The 23,490-nt window shown below is 45.6% G+C and overlaps 1 protein-coding gene across 2 annotated transcripts in view; it reads left to right on the top strand.

Annotated features, from left to right (window-relative positions):
- The first annotated feature begins 2,573 nt into the window (after positions 1-2,573).
- usp3 (ubiquitin specific peptidase 3) overlaps positions 2,574-23,490 on the top strand; it is a 32,663-nt gene continuing 11,746 nt past the window's right edge. Inside the window, exons 1-10 of one of the 2 annotated variants that reach the window (XM_036968742.2) lie at positions 2,574-2,989; positions 6,182-6,242; positions 6,438-6,581; positions 8,381-8,464; positions 11,388-11,469; positions 13,784-13,866; positions 15,607-15,720; positions 19,332-19,445; positions 20,126-20,344; positions 23,378-23,484. In XM_036968742.2, the coding sequence (XP_036824637.2) occupies positions 2,899-2,989; positions 6,182-6,242; positions 6,438-6,581; positions 8,381-8,464; positions 11,388-11,469; positions 13,784-13,866; positions 15,607-15,720; positions 19,332-19,445; positions 20,126-20,344; positions 23,378-23,484 (1,099 nt within the window). In that variant the 5' untranslated portion in view covers positions 2,574-2,898. The remainder of the gene's footprint in view (positions 2,990-6,181; positions 6,243-6,437; positions 6,582-8,380; positions 8,465-11,387; positions 11,470-13,783; positions 13,867-15,606; positions 15,721-19,331; positions 19,446-20,125; positions 20,345-23,377; positions 23,485-23,490) is intronic. The other variant, XM_036968743.2, reaches the window with a different exon arrangement.

The raw sequence follows: 23,490 nt of genomic DNA, 5'->3' as shown, positions 1-23,490 counted from the left end.
GTTGAATGGCCTGCTGTTGAATCCATTTTCGGAACACCAGCCCACCGCCCAAAAGTGATGGGCACTCTCTCTCTTTGGGCACTCAGGAGAGTCTGCTGGGATGGTCCTAGAGACAGATAGAAGTTAAATAAATCATAGTTTTATTTATTATTTTTATTTATTTAACCAGGTAGGTTAGTTGAGAACAAGTTCTCATTTACAAATGCGACCTGGCCAAGATAAAGCAAAGCAGTTCGACACAAACAACAACAGAGAGTTACACATGGAATAAACAAAACATAGTCAATAATACAGTAACGGCCACCAGGTCACAGATCATACTCATGCCAGATATCAGCAGGTGAGTCCCTCAAGGTCACCCTCACACTTGGATGCCTGTCAGTGGCCAGGGTTTGAATACTGCATCCATGGGCCTGTTAGTAATAATGATTTATTATTATTATCCTAAAGGTAAAAAATGTGTGAAACTTTTCATACAAACGTAAAAACATAACAAATACACACTTACAACCCTTAGGCTAGGTAACAAAATATAGGTTAGGCTATAGCTTAACTCAATGTGTTGCAGGCATCTCTCTAATCCCTCCGTCTCCAAACAGTAACTATTATTCACATCGCATGCACAGTCTCCTGGGGGAGGATCAGGTGGGAAGCAGAGTCCAGAATGGCGTAAGAGCCAAAGGAGGCACACCGTGCATCTCCAGATACGATTAGTTGACTGTCACCAACTGTATCAAGAATGGCCTCTGTGTGCTGGGTCATCATGTAGTTAACCTCTGGCACATGGTGCTGTTGGCTTGTGAACTGTCACAGAGACATGGACACCAGACTGAGGAGGTGACATGTTTCCACAAATATGGAGCGGGAGCCGCCAGTAAAGAAGGCCGCTGATGGCACCAACAGATTCTCTGCAAACAACTTTCCCGCTCTGGTCTGGGGATCCCACTTCCTCCTGTGACCCACAACAAACGGTCTCCATGGTGATGGCAAAACCATGTATTTTCAGGGATGAACTGATGACACTCTGGCTCATTGCAGACATTGACATTGAACTCCTTAAGCTTTCTATCAGACTATGTATTGTGGATCTTGCATCTTCAAAAGTATATCTTGGCTTCTGAGCTCTCAGGTTCATACAGAGAGTTCTGGTCTTCACTGATCTCCATCGGCTCCATCTGTGGTGTAGTTCTGGTCTTCACTGATCTCCATCAGCTCCATCTGTGGTGTAGTTCTGGTCTTCACTGATCTCCATCAGCTCCATCTGTGGTGTAGTTCTGGTCTTCACTGATCTCCATCAGCTCCATCTGTGGTGTAGTTCTGGTCTTCACTGATCTCCATCAGCTCCATCTGTGGAGTAATTCTGGTCTTCACTGATCTCCATCAGCTCCATCTGTTGTGTAGTTCTGGTCTTCACTGATCTCCATCAGCTCCAGCTGTGGTGTAGTTCTGGTCTTCACTGATCTCCATCGGCTCCATCTGTGGTGTAGTTCTGGTCTTCACTGATCTCCATCGGCTCCATCTGTGGTGTAGTTCTGGTCTTCACTGATCTCCATCGGCTCCATCTGTGGTGTAGTTCTGGTCTTCACTGATCTCCATCGGCTCCATCTGTGGTGTAGTTCTGGTCTTCACTGATATCACTCTCCATCAGCTTCATCTGTGGTGTAGTTCTGGTCTTCACTGATCTCACTCTCCATCAGCTTCATCTGTGGTGTAGTTCTGGTCTTCACTGATCTCTGTGAGCGCTATCTAGCTGGGCCTTGAGCTCTTTAGTGATGGTCCCAGTGGACCTCTTCTCTACCGCAGCACAGGAACACTTTGGCACCAAGGGGTCAGTTTGGCATGCTGTACTAACCGTTCTTTCCTGTTGGTAGAAAACAATTAAGTAATCTATTAGGCTATAGTATACTGGCCATATACCACACCTCCTCGGGCCATATTGCTAAAGTATATTTCCTTCTTTATCAAATTGATCAAGCACAAATATAATATTTCTTTCAAACCACTTAGAGAAGAACAAATAACTGTTTTTAACCTCAATATCTTTGTTGTTCCACAGAAGTGCCTTGTGTGGGGAGAAGTTGTGGCCATAACATAGTTTCCAGGCTAAAAGGGCTTGTTCATGAAATTTGGACAGTTTGATGGGTAATTTTGCTAGAGAATAGTTGCACTTCCACACAAATGTAAGACCACCCAGTTTTAGAATGAAGTACCATAAAGATTCAGAGTTAAACATATTTTATCCAGTTTACTTTAAAGGTATTGTTGATATCAATGAAATCTAGTACTTCAAGCCCACCATCAGCTCTTTGGTTTGATATTACAGGCTTCTCAAGTTTGTGTTGTTTATTTTCCCATATAAAGTCTATAAAAGTTTTGTTGATATCCTTGCTGGTTTGATCAGCTACAAATAAGGTTTGAGCAGGGTAAGACAAAAATGTGACAGACCCTCTTGCTTTGGACAATAAAACCCTTCCAATAATAGGGAGGTCACGCTGGAGCCAATTAAAACACGGATTTAGTTTTTAACCTCTGAGAGAAAGCGGGATGTTGACGGATAACACGGTTAACCAATCACTAACAACTCGAGTTGTTTTCGCTAATACGTCACTTCCTCTAAATTCTCTTAAATGTTTTTGGAGCGTTTGACTCGTTTACACTTTCTTTTTTTGTGGACGTGATAGGTTTTGTTTTGAACGTGGCTCCCATCGAAATGGTCTCAAATGAAGATAAACATCTATTTATAATATGGTCTGTTGCTACGTTAGCTCGCTAATTAAGCAACAATTTAATCACGACACAACAGCTAATTAGCTATCTTTTGCCAAAGCTGCTACGTAGCTAGCGCAACAACACTACTGAAACTCGGGAGACGTTAGCTAGCTACCCTAATCTAGTTTGATGGAGTGCCCTCATTTGAACTCCAATGTTTGCATTACCATAGATTCCTCAAGCTTCCCCCATGGTTCCCCATCCTCCTGGTGTTGCAGCGGTGAGTTAGTATACATTTCATTCTGGTAGCTAACGTTAATAACCACATTTAGTTAGCTAACTAGCCCACCTGATAGCTACTTGTCTTGACTAGGACTTGTTTTTCTACAGTTTCCCCTGGCTGTCTCTTGATTTGTGAAGTTATTTGCCCCGCACACATTTTTACACATTTTGCACCAACGTTATGCGATGCACCTTCATTGATTTAATAATATTCAGATATTTCTATAATGAAACCAACTTGATGGTGACTCATCTATTTTCATGGCGTGTGAATGTGCTGCCCCATTCATTGACGCCTATTCACGATAGTAACTCCTGACCGGGGGAGTTGCGTTAAGACCCCCGACACTAGTCTAAACATTAACACTCATCGCTTAACGGTATTATCACATAGAGCATAATGAGGCAGATATTTCATCGGATGTATAAATGTGAAGCATCCGCTTCACACAAATATGGTAGTGAGAGGAAGCCCACTGGCCGGCAGTGGGAGAAGATGGAACTAGGTGGAGTTTGGCTGACATTTTGCACATTTTATCATCGCTGAAACGTTTGATCTCAATACTGTTTTAATTTCCCAAAACTAAAATATTATGAACAGAGTGGACTAAGTTTTGCAAAAGTTTAAAATTGCGTTGTTTAGGAGTGGAAAGGCGAATTTAGTTATTGCACACTCGGCACTTCAGAGAAGGCGTTCCCTAACGGAAATATGCAGATATATTCTAGAACTCGCCAATAGGATCTCGCTATCTCGTGCTTAACTCTGCCCACTTCCTTGCTTGTTTTTCCCTCTGACTCATTTGCTCCCATTGGAAACGACAGGCTGTGCTCTCTCTTGGTTTAGTTACACACATCTTTGATAGTATCTTCTGACCGGTCGAGTTGTCTTTAAGAGATGGGACGCTTGTTTAAACATTAACACGCATAGTTTGCTTATATTTCCTTATAGTTCCTTATATTTCCAAAAACGTATTTAAAATTTAAAAAAAAAACTACTCCCATTGTTAGGGTTTGGTGTTCTCACACGGACATATCGCCATGTTTTCATTTATTTATTGCAACAATAACAATATTACACATCCATACAGGGACATTCCTGTGAATACAATGACACAAATGAAATAATAGAACACCAGGACATCATTAATATGTGACAAGGCAATGAGACATTAACAGATATTGAGACATGACTTCTAATCATTTTCCCAACTTTTTAAGTTTCACAAGTTTGAGGGATTTATAAAATTCTACCAGTTCAATGAAGAAAAAAAAAAACCCAACAAAATAAGGACATTTTCCACCCCATTTAAATTTGTGAATAGTAATGTTTAAAAAATAGTTATGATCGGAATTACAAGGATAAGCGTAATGCCATTTAACATCATCAAAGGTAAACAGGTCATTCTGGAGATTTTTTTACACAACCGTTAATGAATTTCAATCCATAGTTTACTAGAATGGTGGCATGAAGACAATACATGCTCTATAGATTCTGAATCAGAGGAACAGAACAAACAAGGCATTTGGTCAAGATGGAATCTTTTGTGCAAGAAATCATTTACAGGATAGATGTAAGAAAATATTGTAAAATTTAGTTTAATTTATGGAATAACTGGGCAAGTAAGGCAAAAGGTAGTCGCATTTGACCATAGCATGGGTTGGTCCCTTCCATAGCATTATATTTAACTATAATCACCAAAAATTAACTGGCAATCATATCCACTTGTTGTTGCATTTTTTTAATCCAAAAAGATTCGTCATTAATTTGTAAATTTGGAAAAGAGAGAACAACCTCATAACAAAGTGTTCTTAATAAGTCCAAGTAAAGGAAGTGGAATTGCTTTGCAAACCTTCCATATATTCTCTCTGAGTAATATTACCCTGAAATGTACCAATGAACTCATCAAATGGTAAGAACTCCCCAGTGTTGTCTACCAAATCACATACAAAATGAATAATCTTGTCAAACTAAAGGCCTTTGAAAATGGATTTCCTATTCATTTTTAAACTATATTATTCAAAATCAATGTTTTGGGGGAAAAATTGTCCTTGATTATAATTTTCCAGAAAAATAACATTTGCTGCTTTAACTTAAACAATTTGACATTTAATTTGCTAGGGTCAAAATCACATTTCATTAGGAATTTAAGTCCAAGTTTATTTAACAGTTTGGGATATGATACCACATAGAGGTAGGATTAGACAGACATCATTTCAACCATTTAACTCTAAAAGCTCCCACTAACGACTCAAAATCAATAGCCTGTTAACCTCCATGATCATAGTCTTTCACTAATTGTGATTTCCGAATATAATACGTTTAATTCCTCCAAACAAATCTAAATTATAACAGAATTTACTTTTTTTTTTTTTAGGTTATTAGAAGAAAAAGTGACTGACTTGGGAAAATGATTCTAGATAAACCATCCGTCTTGGACAAAATAATTACAACCCAAACCATCAAACAATTTTTTTAATTTTTAAAGACCGCAAAAAAAAATGTAATTTTAACTGAGTTCGTCGTGAAACTCAAATTATGGTTTGAATTCACTTTAAAGATCAGGAGCTCAGTTTAATGCGACCACTCACTCCACCATCTTGTCCCCAACCACATATCTCCACGTTACATCGCTTATTTACTGAGACAGTCGGGAAAAGTGGCCACCTGTTCTAATTAGCGATCTATCATGCTCCGAAAACCTGTGTGAGCCTAACTGGTGGGGAGGAAGCGTATTTCATGAACTGGAGGCACACACAGCTGGTAAAATAATCAGGATATCATTCTGCCAGTTAGGCATAGGCTACTTTGGAGCTAGTTAACATTTACACTGAAGAAAATATAAACGCAACAAGCAGCAATTTCATAGATAGTTCATACAAGGAAGTCAATCAATTTTTTTTTTATTTTTTTTAAAATATATATATATATATATATATATATATATATATATATAAGTAGCCTATGCCTACCTGGCAGAATGATATCCTGATTATTTTACAAGCTGTGTGTGCCTCTCGCCACTACTTTAATACGCATCGTGGGGAAAAATAAGTGGGGATTACACTGGTTCATACGGAGCCAAATGTGGGCCAATGTAACCTCTGAAAACCCCACATACGGTGAAGAAGGGTTTGAGAGCTATGAATGTCCTAACGTTACATAGCGTCTAACGTCTCTTCTTCTCTCTAGTCTGCAGGTCAAACAAAAGTCCTTGGGTATGTCTCACCTGTCTCAATGTGCATTGTGGGAGGTTAGTATTGACATGCAATCATTGTAGCTACTTGCAGTAGATAGTTGGTCATCTATTTCAACAGGACCCATTTCAGCTTTTAGATGCGTATGAAGGTCCATGTGACTATTGCGAAAGTGATATTGCCTTAACCGATGTAAAACTGTAGTTGAGTGCATGTGTTGTGTTTAATGCAGTCAACCTTTCTCTCTCCAGGTATGTGAATGCTCATGCTAAGCAGCACTATGAGGACAGCCAGAGTCAGGTGACGGGAGGTGCTGGTCAGAAGAGATGTGAGGAGCAGGAGAAGAACGCTCAGCACCTGGTCTGCATGGACTGCAGCAGCTACAGTCTCTTCTGGTGAGTGGGCCGCCTGGTCTGTAGCAGCTACAGTCTCTTCTGGTGAGTGGGCCGCCTGGTCTGTAGCCGCTACAGTCTCTTCTGGTGAGTGGGCCACCTGGTCTGTAGCAGCTACAGTCTCTTCTGGTGAGTGGGCCGCCTGGTCTGTAGCAGCTACAGTCTCTTCTGGTGAGTGGGCCGCCTGGTCTGTAGCAGCTACAGTCTCTTCTGGTGAGTGGGCCACCTGGTCTGTAGCAGCTACAGTCTCTTCTGGTGAGTGGGCCGCCTGGTCTGTAGCAGCTACAGTCTCTTCTGGTGAGTGGGCCGCCTGGTCTGTAGCAGCTACAGTCTCTTCTGGTGAGTGGGCTGCCTGGTCTGTAGCAGCTACAGTCTCTTCTGGTGAGTGGGCCGCCTGGTCTGTAGCGGCTACAGTCTCTTCTGGTGAGTGGGCCACCTGGTCTGTAGCAGCTACAGTCTCTTCTGGTGAGTGGGCCGCCTGGTCTGTAGCAGCTACAGTCTCTTCTGGTGAGTGGGCCACCTGGTCTGTAGCAGCTACAGTCTCTTCTGGTGAGTGGGCCGCCTGGTCTGTAGCAGCTACAGTCTCTTCTGGTCAGTGGGCCGCCTGGTCTGTAGCAGCTACAGTCTCTTCTGGTGAGTGGGCCACCTGGTCTGTAGCAGCTACAGTCTCTTCTGGTGAGTGGGCCGCCTGGTCTGTAGCAGCTACAGTCTCTTCTGGTGAGTGGGCCGCCTGGTCTGTAGCAGCTACAGTCTCTTCTGGTGAGTGGGCCACCTGGTCTGTAGCAGCTACAGTCTCTTCTGGTGAGTGGGCCACCTGGTCTGTAGCAGCTACAGTCTCTTCTGGTGAGTGGGCCGCCTGGTCTGTAGCAGCTACAGTCTCTTCTGGTGAGTGGGCCGCCTGGTCTGTAGCAGCTACAGTCTCTTCTGGTGAGTGGGCCGCCTGGTCTGTAGCAGCTACAGTCTCTTCTGGTGAGTGGGCCGCCTGGTCTGTAGCGGCTACAGTCTCTTCTGGTGAGTGGGCCACCTGGTCTGTAGCAGCTACAGTCTCTTCTGGTGAGTGGGCCGCCTGGTCTGTAGCAGCTACAGTCTCTTCTGGTGAGTGGGCCGCCTGGTCTGTAGCAGCTACAGTCTCTTCTGGTGAGTGGGCCGCCTGGTCTGTAGCAGCTACAGTCTCTTCTGGTGAGTGGGCCGCCTGGTCTGTAGCAGCTACAGTCTCTTCTGGTGAGTGGGCCGCCTGGTCTGTAGCAGCTACAGTCTCTTCTGGTGAGTGGGCCGCCTGGTCTGTAGCAGCTACAGTCTCTTCTGGTGAGTGGGCCGCCTGGTCTGTAGCAGCTACAGTCTCTTCTGGTGAGTGGGCCACCTGGTCTGTAGCAGCTACAGTCTCTTCTGGTGAGTGGGCCGCCTGGTCTGTAGCAGCTACAGTCTCTTCTGGTGAGTGGGCCGCCTGGTCTGTAGCAGCTACAGTCTCTTCTGGTGAGTGGGCCGCCTGGTCTGTAGCAGCTACAGTCTCTTCTGGTGAGTGGGCCGCCTGGTCTGTAGCAGCTACAGTCTCTTCTGGTGAGTGGGCCGCCTCGTCTGTAGCAGCTACAGTCTCTTCTGGTGAGTGGACCGCTTAGCTTGATAGCTGTGTTTGCTAGACTAGTAGAGGCCATTGTGCAGTGACTTTACCTGAGAACTGTGGCACAGGATTCAGAAACATCTTGGCCCTTGCGTACTTATTACGTCATAGTGACTCTACTGCATACAGCCAGTCCTGTCTCTGTTGTCACAGGTGTGGCGTTGACCTCTCTCTCTCTCTGTAGTTACAGGTGTGATGACTTTGTAGTGAACGACACCAAGCTAGGACATGTGCAGAAGGTGAGAGAGCATCTACGGAGTCTGGACAAGTGAGTATTCATTAGCAGGATGACCCTACAATGTCTTGTCATTTGCTACTGTTTGCCAACTGGGGTGTTTTCACTAAGAATCAAATAGGAGCGAACAGAACGTGAAGGGACCTAACTGAATTTGTCCAAGCAAAACCCTAATTTGTATTGCCAAATGCCAAACATTTTGCTCTAGTGTGCAACTAATGAATATTAGGGCTGATCGCATTTAGTCGACTGGTCGTTTGTTTGGTCGATAGGCTGTTTGCTGGTCGACCGAGATTTCTTTTAGTTGAGCAGCCGCCCCAAAAATAAGCGTAAAAATATCATGGTGTTCAAGACAGCTGGCTGATTGGCTCCTCTCTGAGTGGACTGATCCATTGTGGAGGCTGTGGGGATGGTACAGTCCATCATTCTTACACATGTGCTTCTGAAATGGTATATGGTTATACACTGCTCAAAAAAATAAAGGGAACACTAAAATAACACATCCTAGATCTGAATGAATGAAGTATTCTCATGAAATACTTTTTTCTTTACATACCCCCCTTTTTCAATCTTGGCTCATCGCTGCAACTCCCCAACGGGCTCAGGAGAGGCGACGAGTTTGCGATAGTAAAGGTTTGATCAACGTATTTGTTATTCAAATTAAAAGCCCAATGAATACTGTCCGTTGTGTAATGATTGAACTCCCACCGCTTGTGGGACATTTATTTTGAAGGCACGTTTAAATAACCGCACGGGGACAGACGGTGACTGACAGGCTGACTAACACGTCACAGTTACAAATAGCTAGAAAAGCTTTTTAAATTCTAAGAAGGAAAGTAGATGAGGAATGTGTTCCAGCTAGAGTGGACATCTAACTGTCTTTATTAGATTTGTTTTGCAGGTATATTCAATATAAAAAAAACACCTTTTTATTTAAGTATTCAGACATTTTGCTAAGAGACTCAATTGAGTTCAGGTGCATCCTGTTTCTATTCACCATCCTCGATGCTTCTACAACTTGGAGTCCACCTGTGGTAAATTCAATTGATTGGACATGATTTGGAAAGACACACACCTGTCTATATAAAGGTACCACAGTTGACAGTGTATGTCAGAGTAAAAACCAAGCCATGAGGTAGAAGGAATTGTCTGTAGAGGTCAGAGACAGGATTGTGTCGAGGCACAGATCTGGGGAAGAGTAGCAAAACATTTATGCAGCATTGAAGGTCCCCAAGAACACACTGGCCTCCATCATTCTGAACTGGAAGAAGTTTGGAACCACCAAGAATCTTCCAAACTGAGCAATTGGGGGAGAAGGGCCTTGGTCAGGAAGGTGACCAAGAACCCAATGGTAATTGACAGTGCTCCAGAGTTCCTCTGTGGAGATGGTGTCCTTCTGGAAGGTTCTTTCATCTCTGCAGCACTCCACATTTCAGGCCTTTATGGTAGAGTGGCCAGATGGAAACCACTCCTCAGTAAAAAGCACATGACAGCCCGCTTGGTTTGTCAAAAGGCCCTGAAAGTGACTCTGACCATGAGAAACAACTTTCTTGTCTGATGAAACCAAGATTGATCTCTTTGGCCTGAATGCCAAGGTCACATCTGGAGGAAACCTGGCACCATCCCTACGGTGAAGCATGGTGGTGGCAGCATCCCTACGGTGAATCATGGTGGTGGCAGTTCATGCAGCGGGGACTGGGAGAGACTAGTCAGGATCGAGGGAAAGATGAACGGAGCAAAGTTCAGTGATCTTTGATGAAAACCTGCTCCAGAGCCCTCGGGACCTCAGACTGGGGTGAAGGTTCACCTTCCGACAGGACAACGACCCTAAGCACACAGCCAAGACAACGCGGAAGTGGCTTCGTGACAAGTCTTATTGTCCTTGAGTGGCCCAGCCAGAGCCCAAACTTAAACCCGATCGAGCATCTCTGGAGAGACCTGAAAATAGCTGTGCAGCGACGCTCCCCATCCAACCTGACAGAGATCGAGAGGATCTGCAGAGAAGAATGGGAGAAACTCCCCAACTACAGGTGTGCCAAGCTTGTAACATCATACCAAAGAAGACTTGAGTCTGTAATTGCTGCCAAAGGTGCTTCAACAAAATACTGAGCAAAGGGTCTGAAAACGTATGTAAATGTAATATTTTGTAATAAATTTGCAAATAAATAAATCTGTTTTTGCTTTGTCATAATGGGGATTGAGTGTGTAGATTGAGGGGTGAAAAACAATCCTTTCTGTATGCACTGTATATGTTATCAAGGTTTGAGAATTGTTTTAGTCAAAACATCTGTTTGTGCTTCTTGAGGTCAATTTGCTGATTTAAAAATGATTTGTAATTATGTTCCAGCCCCTGAACAATCCGCTGAAGAAAATAATCTCACGGCTGAATCTAGTTGATAATCCCTGATAGAGGGTATCATTTGGGACAAAGCCCTATTCTACACAGCCTAATTATCATTAATGATATATCTAGTTGATAATCCCTGATAGAGGGTGTCATTTGGGACAAAGCCCTATTCTGCACAGCCTACTTATCATTAATGATATATCTATAATGCAATGTCTTCCAGTTCTCCATTGGCTGTTTACAGACAGAGAAGCTCTCGTCTAACTGATATAATTTACATTATGAACTGGGTGGTTCGACCCTGAATGCTGATTGGCTGACAGCCGTGATATTTCAGACTGTATACTACGCGTATATTTTTCCTGTTCTAATTACGTTGGTAAACAGTTTATAATGGCAATAAGGCACCTCAGGGGGGTTTGTGGTGTATGTGGCCAATAAACCACGGCTAAGGGCTGTATCCAGGCACTCTGCGTTGAGTCGTGCTTAACATCAGCCCTTGGCCGTGGTATATTGACCATATATATACCACACCCCCTCGGGCATTATTGCTTAATTATAACACTGTGCTTTTGTCAGTTGAGACTGAATGTTATTTATCTCCTACAGCTCTCCGCTGGCTGTTGACAGACGGACAAAGAGGAAACTTCTGGAAAGCAACTCTCCTACCAGTAAACTGTTGAAGGACAATGTGAGTGTTCCACGATTTGATTGGTTTTATTTGCCAGATGTAAAAACTAGATGTTTCCTGATCTTATATCTCTCAGATACAGACACTTCAGAACAAACTTCCTTTAGATTGTTCTGTAGGATGTAGTGAATCTGTTATGCAATGTGTTTCTATGGGCTAATAGATAATAAATAAATATATATATATATATCTATATCTATATCTATATATATCTATATCCTTCAAGTGGTCTTTAAAATTCTAAATCAAATGGCTAAATTATCCTTGGTTTGTCCTTAAAATATTTCCGTATGTTAGTAAAGTATTGCCTCCTTTATAATTTTCTCTACTTTTGCTTATTTTTGATACTGAATGTTATCCGATCTTCAACCAACACCTAATATTAGATAAAGGGAACCTGAGTGAACAAATAAAACAACAATTACATATGTATTTAAATAACAAATCTATGAAAAAGTAATTGCAGCACCCAATGCCCCTGTGTGGAGAAAGTAATTGCCCACTTACACTCAATAACTGGTTGTTCCACCTTTTGCTGCAATGACTCCAACCAAACACTTCCTGTAGTTGTGGACCAACCAAACACTTCCTGTAGTTGTGGACCAACCAAACACTTCCTGTAGTTGTGGACCAACCAAACACTTCCTGTAGTTGTGGACCAACCAAACACTTCCTGTAGTTGTGGACCAACCAAACACTTCCTGTAGTTGTTGATCAGTCTCATGTCTCTGAAGGAATTGTGGCCAACTCTTCCATGCAGAACTGCTTTAACTCAGCAACATTTGTTGGTTTTCAATCATGAACTGGTCGTTTCATGTCCTTCCCACAACATCTCTATTGGGGTTAGGTCTGGACTTTGACTAAGCCGTTCCTAAACGTCAAATTTGTTGCTTCTTAACCATTTTCATTTGGACTTAATTGTGTTTTGGATCATTGTCTTGCTGCATGACCCAGCTGGCTTCAGCATCCCCTCCCAGACTGATGGATTGACATTCTCTGATACAGAGCAGAATTCATGGTTCCTTCTATTAAGTCGTCCAGGTCCTGAGGCAGCAAAGCCTCCTCAAACCATCACACTACCACCACCATGTGTTACCGTTGCTATGAGATTCTTCCTGTGGAATGCAGTGTTTGGTTTTTCACCAGGCATAATGGGACTCATGTCGTCCAAAATGTTATACTTTTGACTCATCTGTCCGTAGAATATTCTTCCAAGAGTTTTAATGATTATCCAGGTGCTTTTTGGCCGTCTTGAGTCAACTTTTTTGGATGAGATGGGTCCCACAGTTTAATCTGGAGAAAGCCATGCAGTCATAAACCAATGAAAGACTGAGTCATATTCATAGCCAATCAAATGAGAGAAGGGAATATAGCGTACGTTTTTAAGTGTTATATTAAAATACATGAATAGTTTGTCTATGCATCAGAGACGGAGAAATAATATTTTCTGATTGGACAGCAAATAGCCAATAGAAATAAGATGAGTTACTCTGACTGTCACTGGTGCTCTTTAATGCCCAGCGCCAGTCAGGTTCGAATAGGTTAGACTATTGTCTGTCACATCACGATGTCGTCACCATCGACTGTAGCCGTCGGTCATCAATGATATTACCGTAATATCGCGACAACCCAAATGGCTACCAGTTTACAGACTGTGACAACCCAAATGGCTACCAGTTTACAGACTGCGACAACCCAAATGGCTACCAGTTTACAGACTGCGACAACCCAAATGGCTACCAGTTTACAGACTGCGACAACCCAAATGGCTACCAGTTTACAGACTGCGACAACCCAAATGGCTACTAGTTTACAGACTGCGACAACCCAAATGGCTACCAGTTTACAGACCGCGACAAGCTTGTTATTAACTTCTTCAATTCCATTTAAACTGCTGAGTTTGACAACATACTGCAGGGCATAGATGGAATGTCTTTGTTGAAATGTTGTAGTACAAGCTCAGTTTCTGTAGTGTCAGCAGAGCTCTGGGCTAGACGACTATGACAGTCTAGCTGCTGTAAACCCAGACTGACTGTTCTCTAAACACAGTCTAGCTGCTGTAGACCCAGACTGACTGTTCTCTAAACACAGTCTAGCTGCTGTAAACCCAGACTGACTGTTCTCTAAACACAGTCTAGCTGGTGTAGGCTGTAGACTGACTGTTAAGCTGTCATGTCTGCTTTGACACCCTCAGACTACTTATGATGGCTGCCCCAACTTCTGTAACCCTTCTAATAGAGGAATGGCAGTTTCCCTGTCTGTGTGCACTGTTGCTTCATAATGGCTCAGCTATGGTCTCTCTCCTTCTTCTCAGGGTGGGGCCTCCGCTCTCTCTGCCATGGGATTACGTAACCTAGGCAACACATGCTTTATGAACGCCATCCTGCAGTCTCTCAGGTAAGTCCTTCAGGTGAGTTGTGGTTAGGCTTAGGTAAGTCTCTCAGGTGAGTTGTGGTTAGGCTTAGGTAGGTCTCTCAGGTAAGTCCCTCAGGTGAGCCAAGGCCCATTATGGTCCCTGTTTGGAACTCAGGTGAGCTGTGTGGCTTAAGCCTCTGGTTCTGGCCTCTATATGGCCTCTGTTGTGTGGCCAGCCTCTGGCTCAGGGATCTGTGGTCATGGCCAGCCTCTGGCTCAGGGGTCTGTGGTCATGGCCAGCCTCTGGCTCGGGGGTCTGTGGTCATGGCCGGCCTCTGGCTCGGGGGTCTGTGGTCATGGCCGGCCTCTGGCTCGGGGGTCTGTGGTCATGGCCGGCATCTGGCTCGGGGGTCTGTGGTCATGGCCGGCCTCTGGCTCGGGGGTCTGTGGTCATGGCCGGCCTCTGGCTCGGGGGTCTGTGGTCATGGCCGGCCTCTGGCTCGGGGGTCTGTGGTCATGGCCGGCCTCTGGCTCGGGGGTCTGTGGTCATGGCCGGCCTCTGGCTCGGGGGTCTGTGGTCATGGCCGGCCTCTGGCTCGGGGGTCTGTGGTCATGGCCGGCCTCTGGCTCGGGGGTCTGTGTTCATGGCCGGCCTCTGGCTCGGGGGTCTGTGGTCATGGCCGGCCTCTGGCTCGGGGGTCTGTGGTCATGGCCGGCCTCTGGCTCGGGGGTCTGTGGTCATGGCCGGCCTCTGGCTCGGGGGTCTGTGGTCATGGCCGGCCTCTGGCTCGGGGGTCTGTGGTCATGGCCGGCCTCTGGCTCGGGGGTCTGTGGTCATGGCCGGCCTCTGGCTCGGGGGTCTGTGTTCATGGCCGGCCTCTGGCTCGGGGGTCTGTGGTCATGGCCGGCCTCTGGCTCGGGGGTCTGTGGTCATGGCCGGCCTCTGGCTCGGGGGTCTGTGGTCATGGCCGGCCTCTGGCTCGGGGGTCTGTGGTCATGGCCGGCCTCTGGCTCGGGGGTCTGTGGTCATGGCCGGCCTCTGGCTCGGGGGTCTGTGGTCATGGCCGGCCTCTGGCTCGGGGGTCTGTGGTCATGGCCGGCCTCCGGGGGAAGAGGCTGGGCTGGTGGGGGGTATAGGCTGGGGGGGGGGGGGGGGGGGGGGGGGGAGAGAGGCTGGGCTGGGGGGGGAAAGAGTCTGGGTATTAAGGTGTTAAGATGCTGGGCTGGGGGAGAAAGAAGCTGGGCTGGGGGGGGAAGAGCATGGGCTGGGGGGGGGAAGAGGCTGGGCTGGGCTGGGGGGGGGAAGAGGCTGGGCTGGGGGCGGGGGGGGGGGGCTGGGTTGGGGGGAAAGAGGCTGGGCTGGGGGGAAAGAGGCTGGGCTGGGGGAAAGAGGCTGGGCTGGGGGGGGAAAGAGTCTGGGTATTAAGGTGTTAAGATGCTGGGCTGGGGGAGAAAGAAGCTGGGCTGGGGGGGAAAGAGCATGGGCTGGGGGGGAAAGAGGCTGGCTATTAAGGTGTTAAGAAGCTGGGCTGGGGGGGGAAAGAGGCTGGGCTGGGGGGGGGAAGAGGCTGGGCTGGGGGGGGGAAGAGGCTGGGCTGGGGGGGGGGGAGAGGCTGGGTTGAGGGGAGGAAGAGGCTGGGGGGAAAGAGGCTGGGCTGGGGGGGGAAGAGGCAGGACTGGGCTGGGGGGGGAAGGGGCTGGGCTGGGGGAAAGAGGCTGGGCTGGGGGGGGGGGGGGGGGGAGGCTGGGTGTTAAGGTGTTAAGAAGCTGTTTCTATTCCAGCAACATCCAGCAGTTCAGCTGTTATTTCATGGAGCTGCCAGCGGTGGCGCTGCGGAGCGGGAAGACTGCAGGACGACGGATGTACCACACCCGCAGCCAGGGGGACACCAGTGTGTAAGGTCTTACGTGTGTGTGTGTGTTTGCAGGGCCTGAAGCTACATTTTTGGTCCACCAGCCACTGTGGCAGATCTACCAGCCACACAGATTTTTACCAGCCAATATAAAACATTTACACCAAAAACCGTAACACTTGCGCAGGCTTTGTTTGTAAAACAACACGTGTGATCCTAGTAAGAAGTAATGTGGTCTATTGCTCCATTTATTTTAACCACTGGAGTCAGGGTGTAGCTGACCAGTAGCTGCTCTCTTCCCTCGATATTCAGACATTGAAAAGAAACCTAGCTTGTGAACAAAATCTAAGTAGCCAAGAAACATGAGGACAGTCTCACTTTAGTAGACTTTAGTTTTGAGTAAATTAGACCCAACTTTTATGCCTTCTAAAAATGAATGTCTCACTCGGCACCCAGCCAGGCTGTGTTGCAGTGCGAGGTGGGATATAGTTTTTTGTGCCGTTCATTTACCAGCTATTTAACAAAATGGCAGAAATACTTTGAAAACTGCTACTGCAGCATTTATTTTGCTATACGTGATCATACTTGACTATTTTATTCATAAATACGAGTGAAATGCTCCCACTGTTGTCCCCTGACCATCTGCCATCGTGGCTGGTTAAATGCTCCCACTGTTGTCCCCTGACCATCTGCCATCGTGGCTGGTTAAATGCTCCCACTGTTGTCCCCTGACCAGCTGCCATCGTGGCTGGTTAAATGCTCCCACTGTTGTCCCCTGACCATCTGCCATCGTGGCTGGTTAAATGCTCCCACTGTTGTCCCCTGACCGCCTGCCAACGTGGCTGGTTAAATGCTCCCACTGTTGTCCCCTCACCGCCTGCCAACATGGCTGGTTAAATGCTCCCACTGTTGTCCCCTCACCGCCTGCCAACATGGCTGGTTAAATGCTCCCACTGTTGTCCCCTGACCATCTGCCATCGTGGCTGGTTAAATGCTCCCACTGTTGTCCCCTGACCGCCTGCCAACGTGGCTGGTTAAATGCTCCCACTGTTGTCCCCTGACCATCTGCCAACGTGGCTGGTTAAATGCTCCCACTGTTGTCCCCTCACCGCCTGCCAACATGGCTGGTTAAATGCTCCCACTGTTGTCCCCTGACCATCTGCCATCGTGGCTGGTTAAATGCTCCCACTGTTGTCCCCTGACCGCCTGCCAACGTGGCTGGTTAAATGCTCCCACTGTTGTCCCCTGACCATCTGCCATCGTGGCTGGTTAAATGCTCCCACTGTTGTCCCCTGACCATCTGCCAACGTGGCTGGTTAAATGCTCCCACTGTTGTCCCCTCACCGCCTGCCAACATGGCTGGTTAAATGCTCCCACTGTTGTCCCCTGACCATCTGCCATCGTGGCTGGTTAAATGCTCCCACTGTTGTCCCCTGACCGCCTGCCAACGTGGCTGGTTAAATGCTCCCACTGTTGTCCCCTGACCATCTGCCAACGTGGCTGGTTAAATGCTCCCACTGTTGTCCCCTGACCATCTGCCATCGTGGCTGGTTAAATGCTCCCACTGTTGTCCCCTGACCATCTGCCATCGTGGCTGGTTAAATGCTCCCACTGTTGTCCCCTGACCATCTGCCAACGTGGCTGGTTAAATGCTCCCACTGTTGTCCCCTGACCATCTGCCATCGTGGCTGGTTAAATGCTCCCACTGTTGTCCCCTGACCATCTGCCAACGTGGCTGTTTAAATGCTCCCACTGTTGTCCCCTGACCATCTGCCATCGTGGCTGGTTAAATGCTCCCACTGTTGTCCCCTGACCATCTGCCATCGTGGCTGTTTTAAATGCTCCCACTGTTGTCCCCTGACCATCTGCCATCGTGGCTGGTTAAATGCTCCCACTGTTGTCCCCTGACCATCTGCCATCGTGGCTGTTTTAAATGCTCCCACTGTTGTCCCCTGACCGTCTGACCATCGTGGCTGTTTAAATGCTCCCACAGTTGTCCCCTGACCATCTGACCATCGTGGCTGTTTAAATGCTCCCACTGTTGTCCCCTGACCATCTGCCATCGTGGCTGGTTAAATGCTCCCCCTGTTGTCCCCTGACCGTCTGCCAACGTGGCTGGTTAAATGCTCCCACTGTTGTCCCCTGACCGTCTGCCAACGTGGCTGTTTAAATGCTCCCACTGTTGTCCCCTGACCATCTGACCATCGTGGCTGTTTAAATGCTCCCACTGTTGTCCCCTGACCGTCTGTCATCGTGGCTGGTTAAATGGACTTCCTACCCGCCAAAGCCTTAATCTACCCACATGTAAGAGTCAAAAATACACCATAGGGCTGGGCGATATGGACCAAATATATCACGGTATAAAAATACACCATAGGGCTGGGCGATATGGACCAAATATCATATCACGGTATAAAAATACACTTCACATTATTTTATGTTTTTGAATAATATAAGTTAATGTGCTTTATGAGGAGTGCATGGCACTAGGGTGGCAACACATACAGCACCAGTCAAACGTTTGGACAAACCTACTCGTTCCAGGGCTTTTATTTAAGACATCAAAACTATGAAATAACACATATGGAATCATGTAGTAACCAAAAAAGTGTTAAACAAATCTAAAATATATTTTAGATTCTTCAAAGTAGCCACCCTTTGCCTTGATGACAGCTTTGCACACGTGGCATTCTCTCAACCAGCTTCACCTACAATGCTTTTCCAAGAATCTTGAAGGAGTTCCTACATATCTAATGTCCATTTCTCGTGTTTCTTGGGCTTGGTCTTTAGCCTTATTTGCTTATCTTCTGTATACCACTCCTACCGTGTCACAACACAACTGATTGGCTCAAACGCATTAAGAAGGAAATTAATTCTACAAATTAACTTTTAAAAAGGCACATCTGTTATTTGAAATGCATTCCACCTCATGAAGCTGGTTGAGAGAATGCCAAGTGTGCAAAGCTAGTTTTGGTGGCTTCACTATTCTACAATGTAGAAAATTGTGGTGGGGGGGGGGACTTATGAGTAGGTGTCCAGACTTTTGACTGGTACTGTACATTGTAAGTGATTTCAATGGGTCTTTCTCCTTTCTCATTGTTTTATACTGTTCAACTTCAACCCAAAATTATATTCATCAGTTTCTGCATTTCCTGCACTCATTTGAGAATTTCTACACTGCATGTAGAGTTGCACGTTATGGGCAAACAATTTATAGGCCTGTTTTTAACCAAGTGTTGGAATTGCGATTTGACTTGTGATTTAGACCAAAACTCTTGGATGAACTGTTAGAAATATAATGATTAATTCTATAGTTAGAATATAATAGTGGGCACTTTGAATACAGTGTTTGACATGACAAAGAATTTAAATGCCAGGGAGGAGTTATTGTGACAGGGTTGGAACCAAAGTGTTGATAAGTGTTTCTTAGGGGACCCTATAATATTTGGCTACATGTTTTATATCAGCTTTTTAATGTAGCTAACATATTCTTGCTTTGTGCATTCATCATGATTTAGAACATACTGTTGCACAAAAACATATGCTGATTGGTTTAGAGTTAGTGAGCAGCACAGAGGATGTTTAACTGAAGGAGTTCTGCTCTTGGAGGTTCCTGGGATTGACAGTAGTCCTATGTTTGTCTCTGTTTCCCAGGTCCTTGGTGGAGGAGTTGAGGAAGACCCTGTGTTATCTGTGGCAGGGTGGCCCAACAGCCTTCAGCCCTGACTCTTTGTTCTACGTTGTCTGGAAAATCATGCCCAGCTTCAGGTACTATGACACACCTCTTCATTTCAGCAATGTCTGCTCAATGGGCTTTTCCCCTCCGATTTAATGTTGGGATCATAACGTAAGACGACTGAGCTAGGATCAGTTTTGGCCTTTCAGAACATAACTGTTAAGATTAAATAGACAGGTGTAGTCCTGATCCTAAATCAACACGCCTTCTCTCTCTTTGTGGCAGTGTTGTAATATATGAGACCAACAATTGAGTGTCTCGTGTCAGATAGAATTTTATTCTCAGACATTGAGGACGGGTAATTTCTTCCCGAGACCAGTGGAGTAAAAACCTCCTATCAGCTCCCATTCCGTCAGCGCCTGCTTTGCCAGGCCAAATATCCTTTCATGACGTCTTATCACCTATTGAAACCTGAGCTTCCTATTTGTAACATTACTGTCCTTATATCCTCAGACTTTGTCTCGCTCGTCAGAACTTTAATTGGCTGTTAGGGAAGAGTGGGGGGGGGCACCTTCAGTCCATCTATTATAGATCTCTTAGTATCATTTTATATTGGATCTCGATCTGCCCTCGGCATGTCTAAAGCAGCCTTAACTTTTAGGTCGCAGACATGTTCAAAACATATCACTGTTGAGCGGTAACGTTGATGTCCTTGACCCTGTGTTGTGTCCAGGGGCTAACATTGATGTCCTTGACCCTGTGTTGTTCCCAGGGGATACCAGCAGCAGGATGCTCATGAGTTCATGCGTTACCTGCTGGACCATCTCCATAGAGAACTACAGGGCGGTCTGAACGGAGCCAAGCACCCCGCTCTCCCCGTTCCACCGGATTCTGTTAAAGTGTCAGGAGACAACCCTACTCTGTCACAAGACGGGCTCCCGGTACCCCAGGACGAGGGGAAACTGCCCGCCGCGGGGGGAAAATGCTGCATGTAAGAACTTCCTTTCTCGTCTGATTGGATAGTAGTGTCTGTCTGGTGTTTCCATGTACAGGGGCCATTGGCCGGCCAATGGTATCTGGATTTCAGATAGAGAAGCTGAACCCTGATGCATGTTTACCACAGCAGATGGCCTAGGACAGACACGACCATACTGAGTCATGTACACTCCCCTACCTAAACAGTAAAACAAATTCATTGGACTTTATACTCAATCAAATCAAATCAAATATATGTATAAAGCCCTTCTTACATCAGCTGATATCTCAAAGTGCTGTACAGAAACCCAGCCGAAAACCCCAAACAGCAAGCAATGCAGGTGTAGAAGCACGGTGGCTAGGAAAAACTCCCTAGAAAGGCCAAAACCTAAGAAGAAACCTAGAGAGGAACCAAGCTATGAGGGGTGGCCAGTCCTCTTCTGGCTGTGCCGGGTGGAGATTATAACAGAACATGGCCAAGATGTTAAAATGTTCATAAATGACCAGCAGGGTCAAATAATAATAATCACAGTGGTTGTAGAGGGTGCAACAGGTCAGCACCTCAGGAGTAAATGTCAGTTGACTTTTCATAGCCGATCATTAGGAGTATCTCTACCGCTCCTGCTGTCTAGAGAGTTGAAAACAGCACGTCAGGGATCCATAGTCAATCATTAGGAGTATCTCTACCGCTCCTGCTGTCTAGAGAGTTGAAAACAGCAGGTCAGGGATCCATAGCCGATCATTAGGAGTATCTCTACCGCTCCTGCTGTCTAGAGAGTTGAAAACAGCAGGTCAGGGATCCATAGCCGATCATTAGGAGTATCTCTACCGCTCCTGCTGTCTAGAGAGTTGAAAACAGCAGGTCAGGGATCCATAGCCGATCATTAGGAGTATCTCTACCGCTCCTGCTGTCTAGAGAGTTGAAAACAGCAGGTCAGGGATCCATAGCCGATCATTAGGAGTATCTCTACCGCTCCTGCTGTCTAGAGAGTTGAAAACAGCAGGTCAGGGATCCATAGCCGATCATTAGGAGTATCTCTACCGCTCCTGCTGTCTAGAGAGTTGAAAACAGCAAGTCCGGGACTGAAACGTTTTGAGGCGACAGGATAGAATGTCACCTTTAATTTGAGGGTATTTTCATATCTGTTTTACTGTTTAGAAATAAAGATACTTTTTCTAGTCCCCCCCCCCCCCCCCTAATTTTTAAAGGCGTCATAAGTATTTTGACAATTTCACTTAGTGTATTAAAGTAGTCAAGTTTAGTATTTGGTCCCATATTCATATTACGCAATGACTACATCAAGCTGGGGACTACAACCTGGTTGGATGTGGTTCGTTTGGGTAGTTTCAGATTACTTTGTGTCCAATAGAAATTAATGGTAAATATATTGTCATTTTGTAGTCACTTTAATTATAATTAATAATAGAATGTTTCTAAACACTTCTACATTAATGTGGGTGCTACCATGGTTATGGATAATCCTGAATGAATCGTGAATAACGATGAGTGAGAAAGTTACTGAGGCATAAATATAATAACCACCAAAAATGCTAACCTCCCCTGTTATTGGTAATGGTGAGAGGTTAGCATGTCTTGGGGGTACGATATAAAATGCTAACCTCCCCTGTTATTGGTAATGGTGAGAGGTTAGCATGTCTTAGGGGTATGATATAAAATGCTAACCTCCCCTGTTATTGTAATGGTGAGAGGTTAGCATATCTTGGAGGTATGATATAAAATGCTAACCTCCCCTGTTATTGTAATGGTGAGAGGTTAGCATGTCTTGGAGGTATGATATAAAATGCTAACCTCCCCTGTTATTGTAATGGTGAGAGGTTAGCATGTCTTGGGGTTATGATATAAAATGCTAACCTCCCCTGTTATTGTAATGGTGAGAGGTTAGCATGTCTTGGGTGTATGACATAAAATGCTAACCTCCCCTGTTATTGTAATGGTGAGAGGTTAGCATGTCTAAGGGGTGTCGTCCAGGGGATCATCAGGCTGATTCAGCCACGGGCCGAGAGGTATTTACATATATATTTAACTGAGGGGATGGTCAGGGGGCCTGAACATAATTACAATACATTTTTGGACTGCAAATTGACCGCAAGAATCCCAGACAGATATAATATTTGACTAAAACATTATTTCAAACCTTGCTTACATTTGTATAAATTTGTATACGATCACTTGTCCTATATTTTTATTTAATCCTGTCCCCGCAGGAGGCCTTTTGCCTTTTGGTAGGCCGTCTTTGTAAATAACAATTTGTTCTTAACCACCTTACCTGGTTAAATAAATGAAAATAAAATGTATATGATATGTCTCTTATGTGTGGGATTACTTTGAACACATTTCCAAAATTTAAAATCACCTGTCGCTGATTTACGGGTGTTTTTTAGTCTTATGTCCATTATAATTTCTTGCTCATAACTTGGGGGACCAAATAAAATCACCTGTGGGCTAAAGTTGGCCCACGGGCCACCAGTTTTGGAACCCTGATGTAGTCGGTGCGTGATGTAATATGGGACCAAAATAAATAAAAAACTTGACTGAATTTGTCCAAGTACTTATGAGGGGGAATAGATGCATCAATTACTTTGATTTCTAAACGCTAAAACAGAGATGAAAATGGCCTCAAATAAAAGGTGTCTGTTGAGTGAGAATGCTGTCCTGCTCAATGCTGTCCTGCTCAATGCTGTCCTGCTGAATGCTGTCCTGCTGAATGCTGTCCTGCTCAATGCTGTCCTGCTCAATGCTGTCCTGCTCAATGCTGTCCTGCTGAATGCTGTCCTGCTCAATGCTGTCCTGCTCAATGCTGTCCTGCTCAATGCTGTCCTACTCAATGCTGTCCTGCTGAATGCTGTCCTGCTGAATGCTGTCCTGCTGAATGCTGTCCTGCTGAATGCTGCGGTCGTGTGAGAGAGGGGATAGAGCCTCTGTTTTCTACATCAATACCGTTGAAAGGAACATGTATTTCCACTACCACGTTGGAGACGTTTGCTGAAGTGGCTACTCTGAAGTCTGCTTTGTTGCTTGTCTTTTCAGAAACGGCAGTTCTACTGTGGTCACGTCTATATTTGGCGGCGTTCTGCAGAATGAAGTCAACTGCCTGATCTGTGGGACTGAGTCTAGAAAGTTTGACCCTTTCCTTGGTAAGT

The sequence above is a fragment of the Oncorhynchus mykiss genome, chromosome 4 (assembly GCF_057628025.1).
Source record: "Oncorhynchus mykiss isolate SJ-2025 chromosome 4, ASM5762802v1, whole genome shotgun sequence".
Taxonomy (NCBI): domain Eukaryota; kingdom Metazoa; phylum Chordata; class Actinopteri; order Salmoniformes; family Salmonidae; genus Oncorhynchus; species Oncorhynchus mykiss.
Note: the sequence above shows the minus strand (reverse complement) of the source record. Positions and strands in the feature narration are given on the sequence as shown.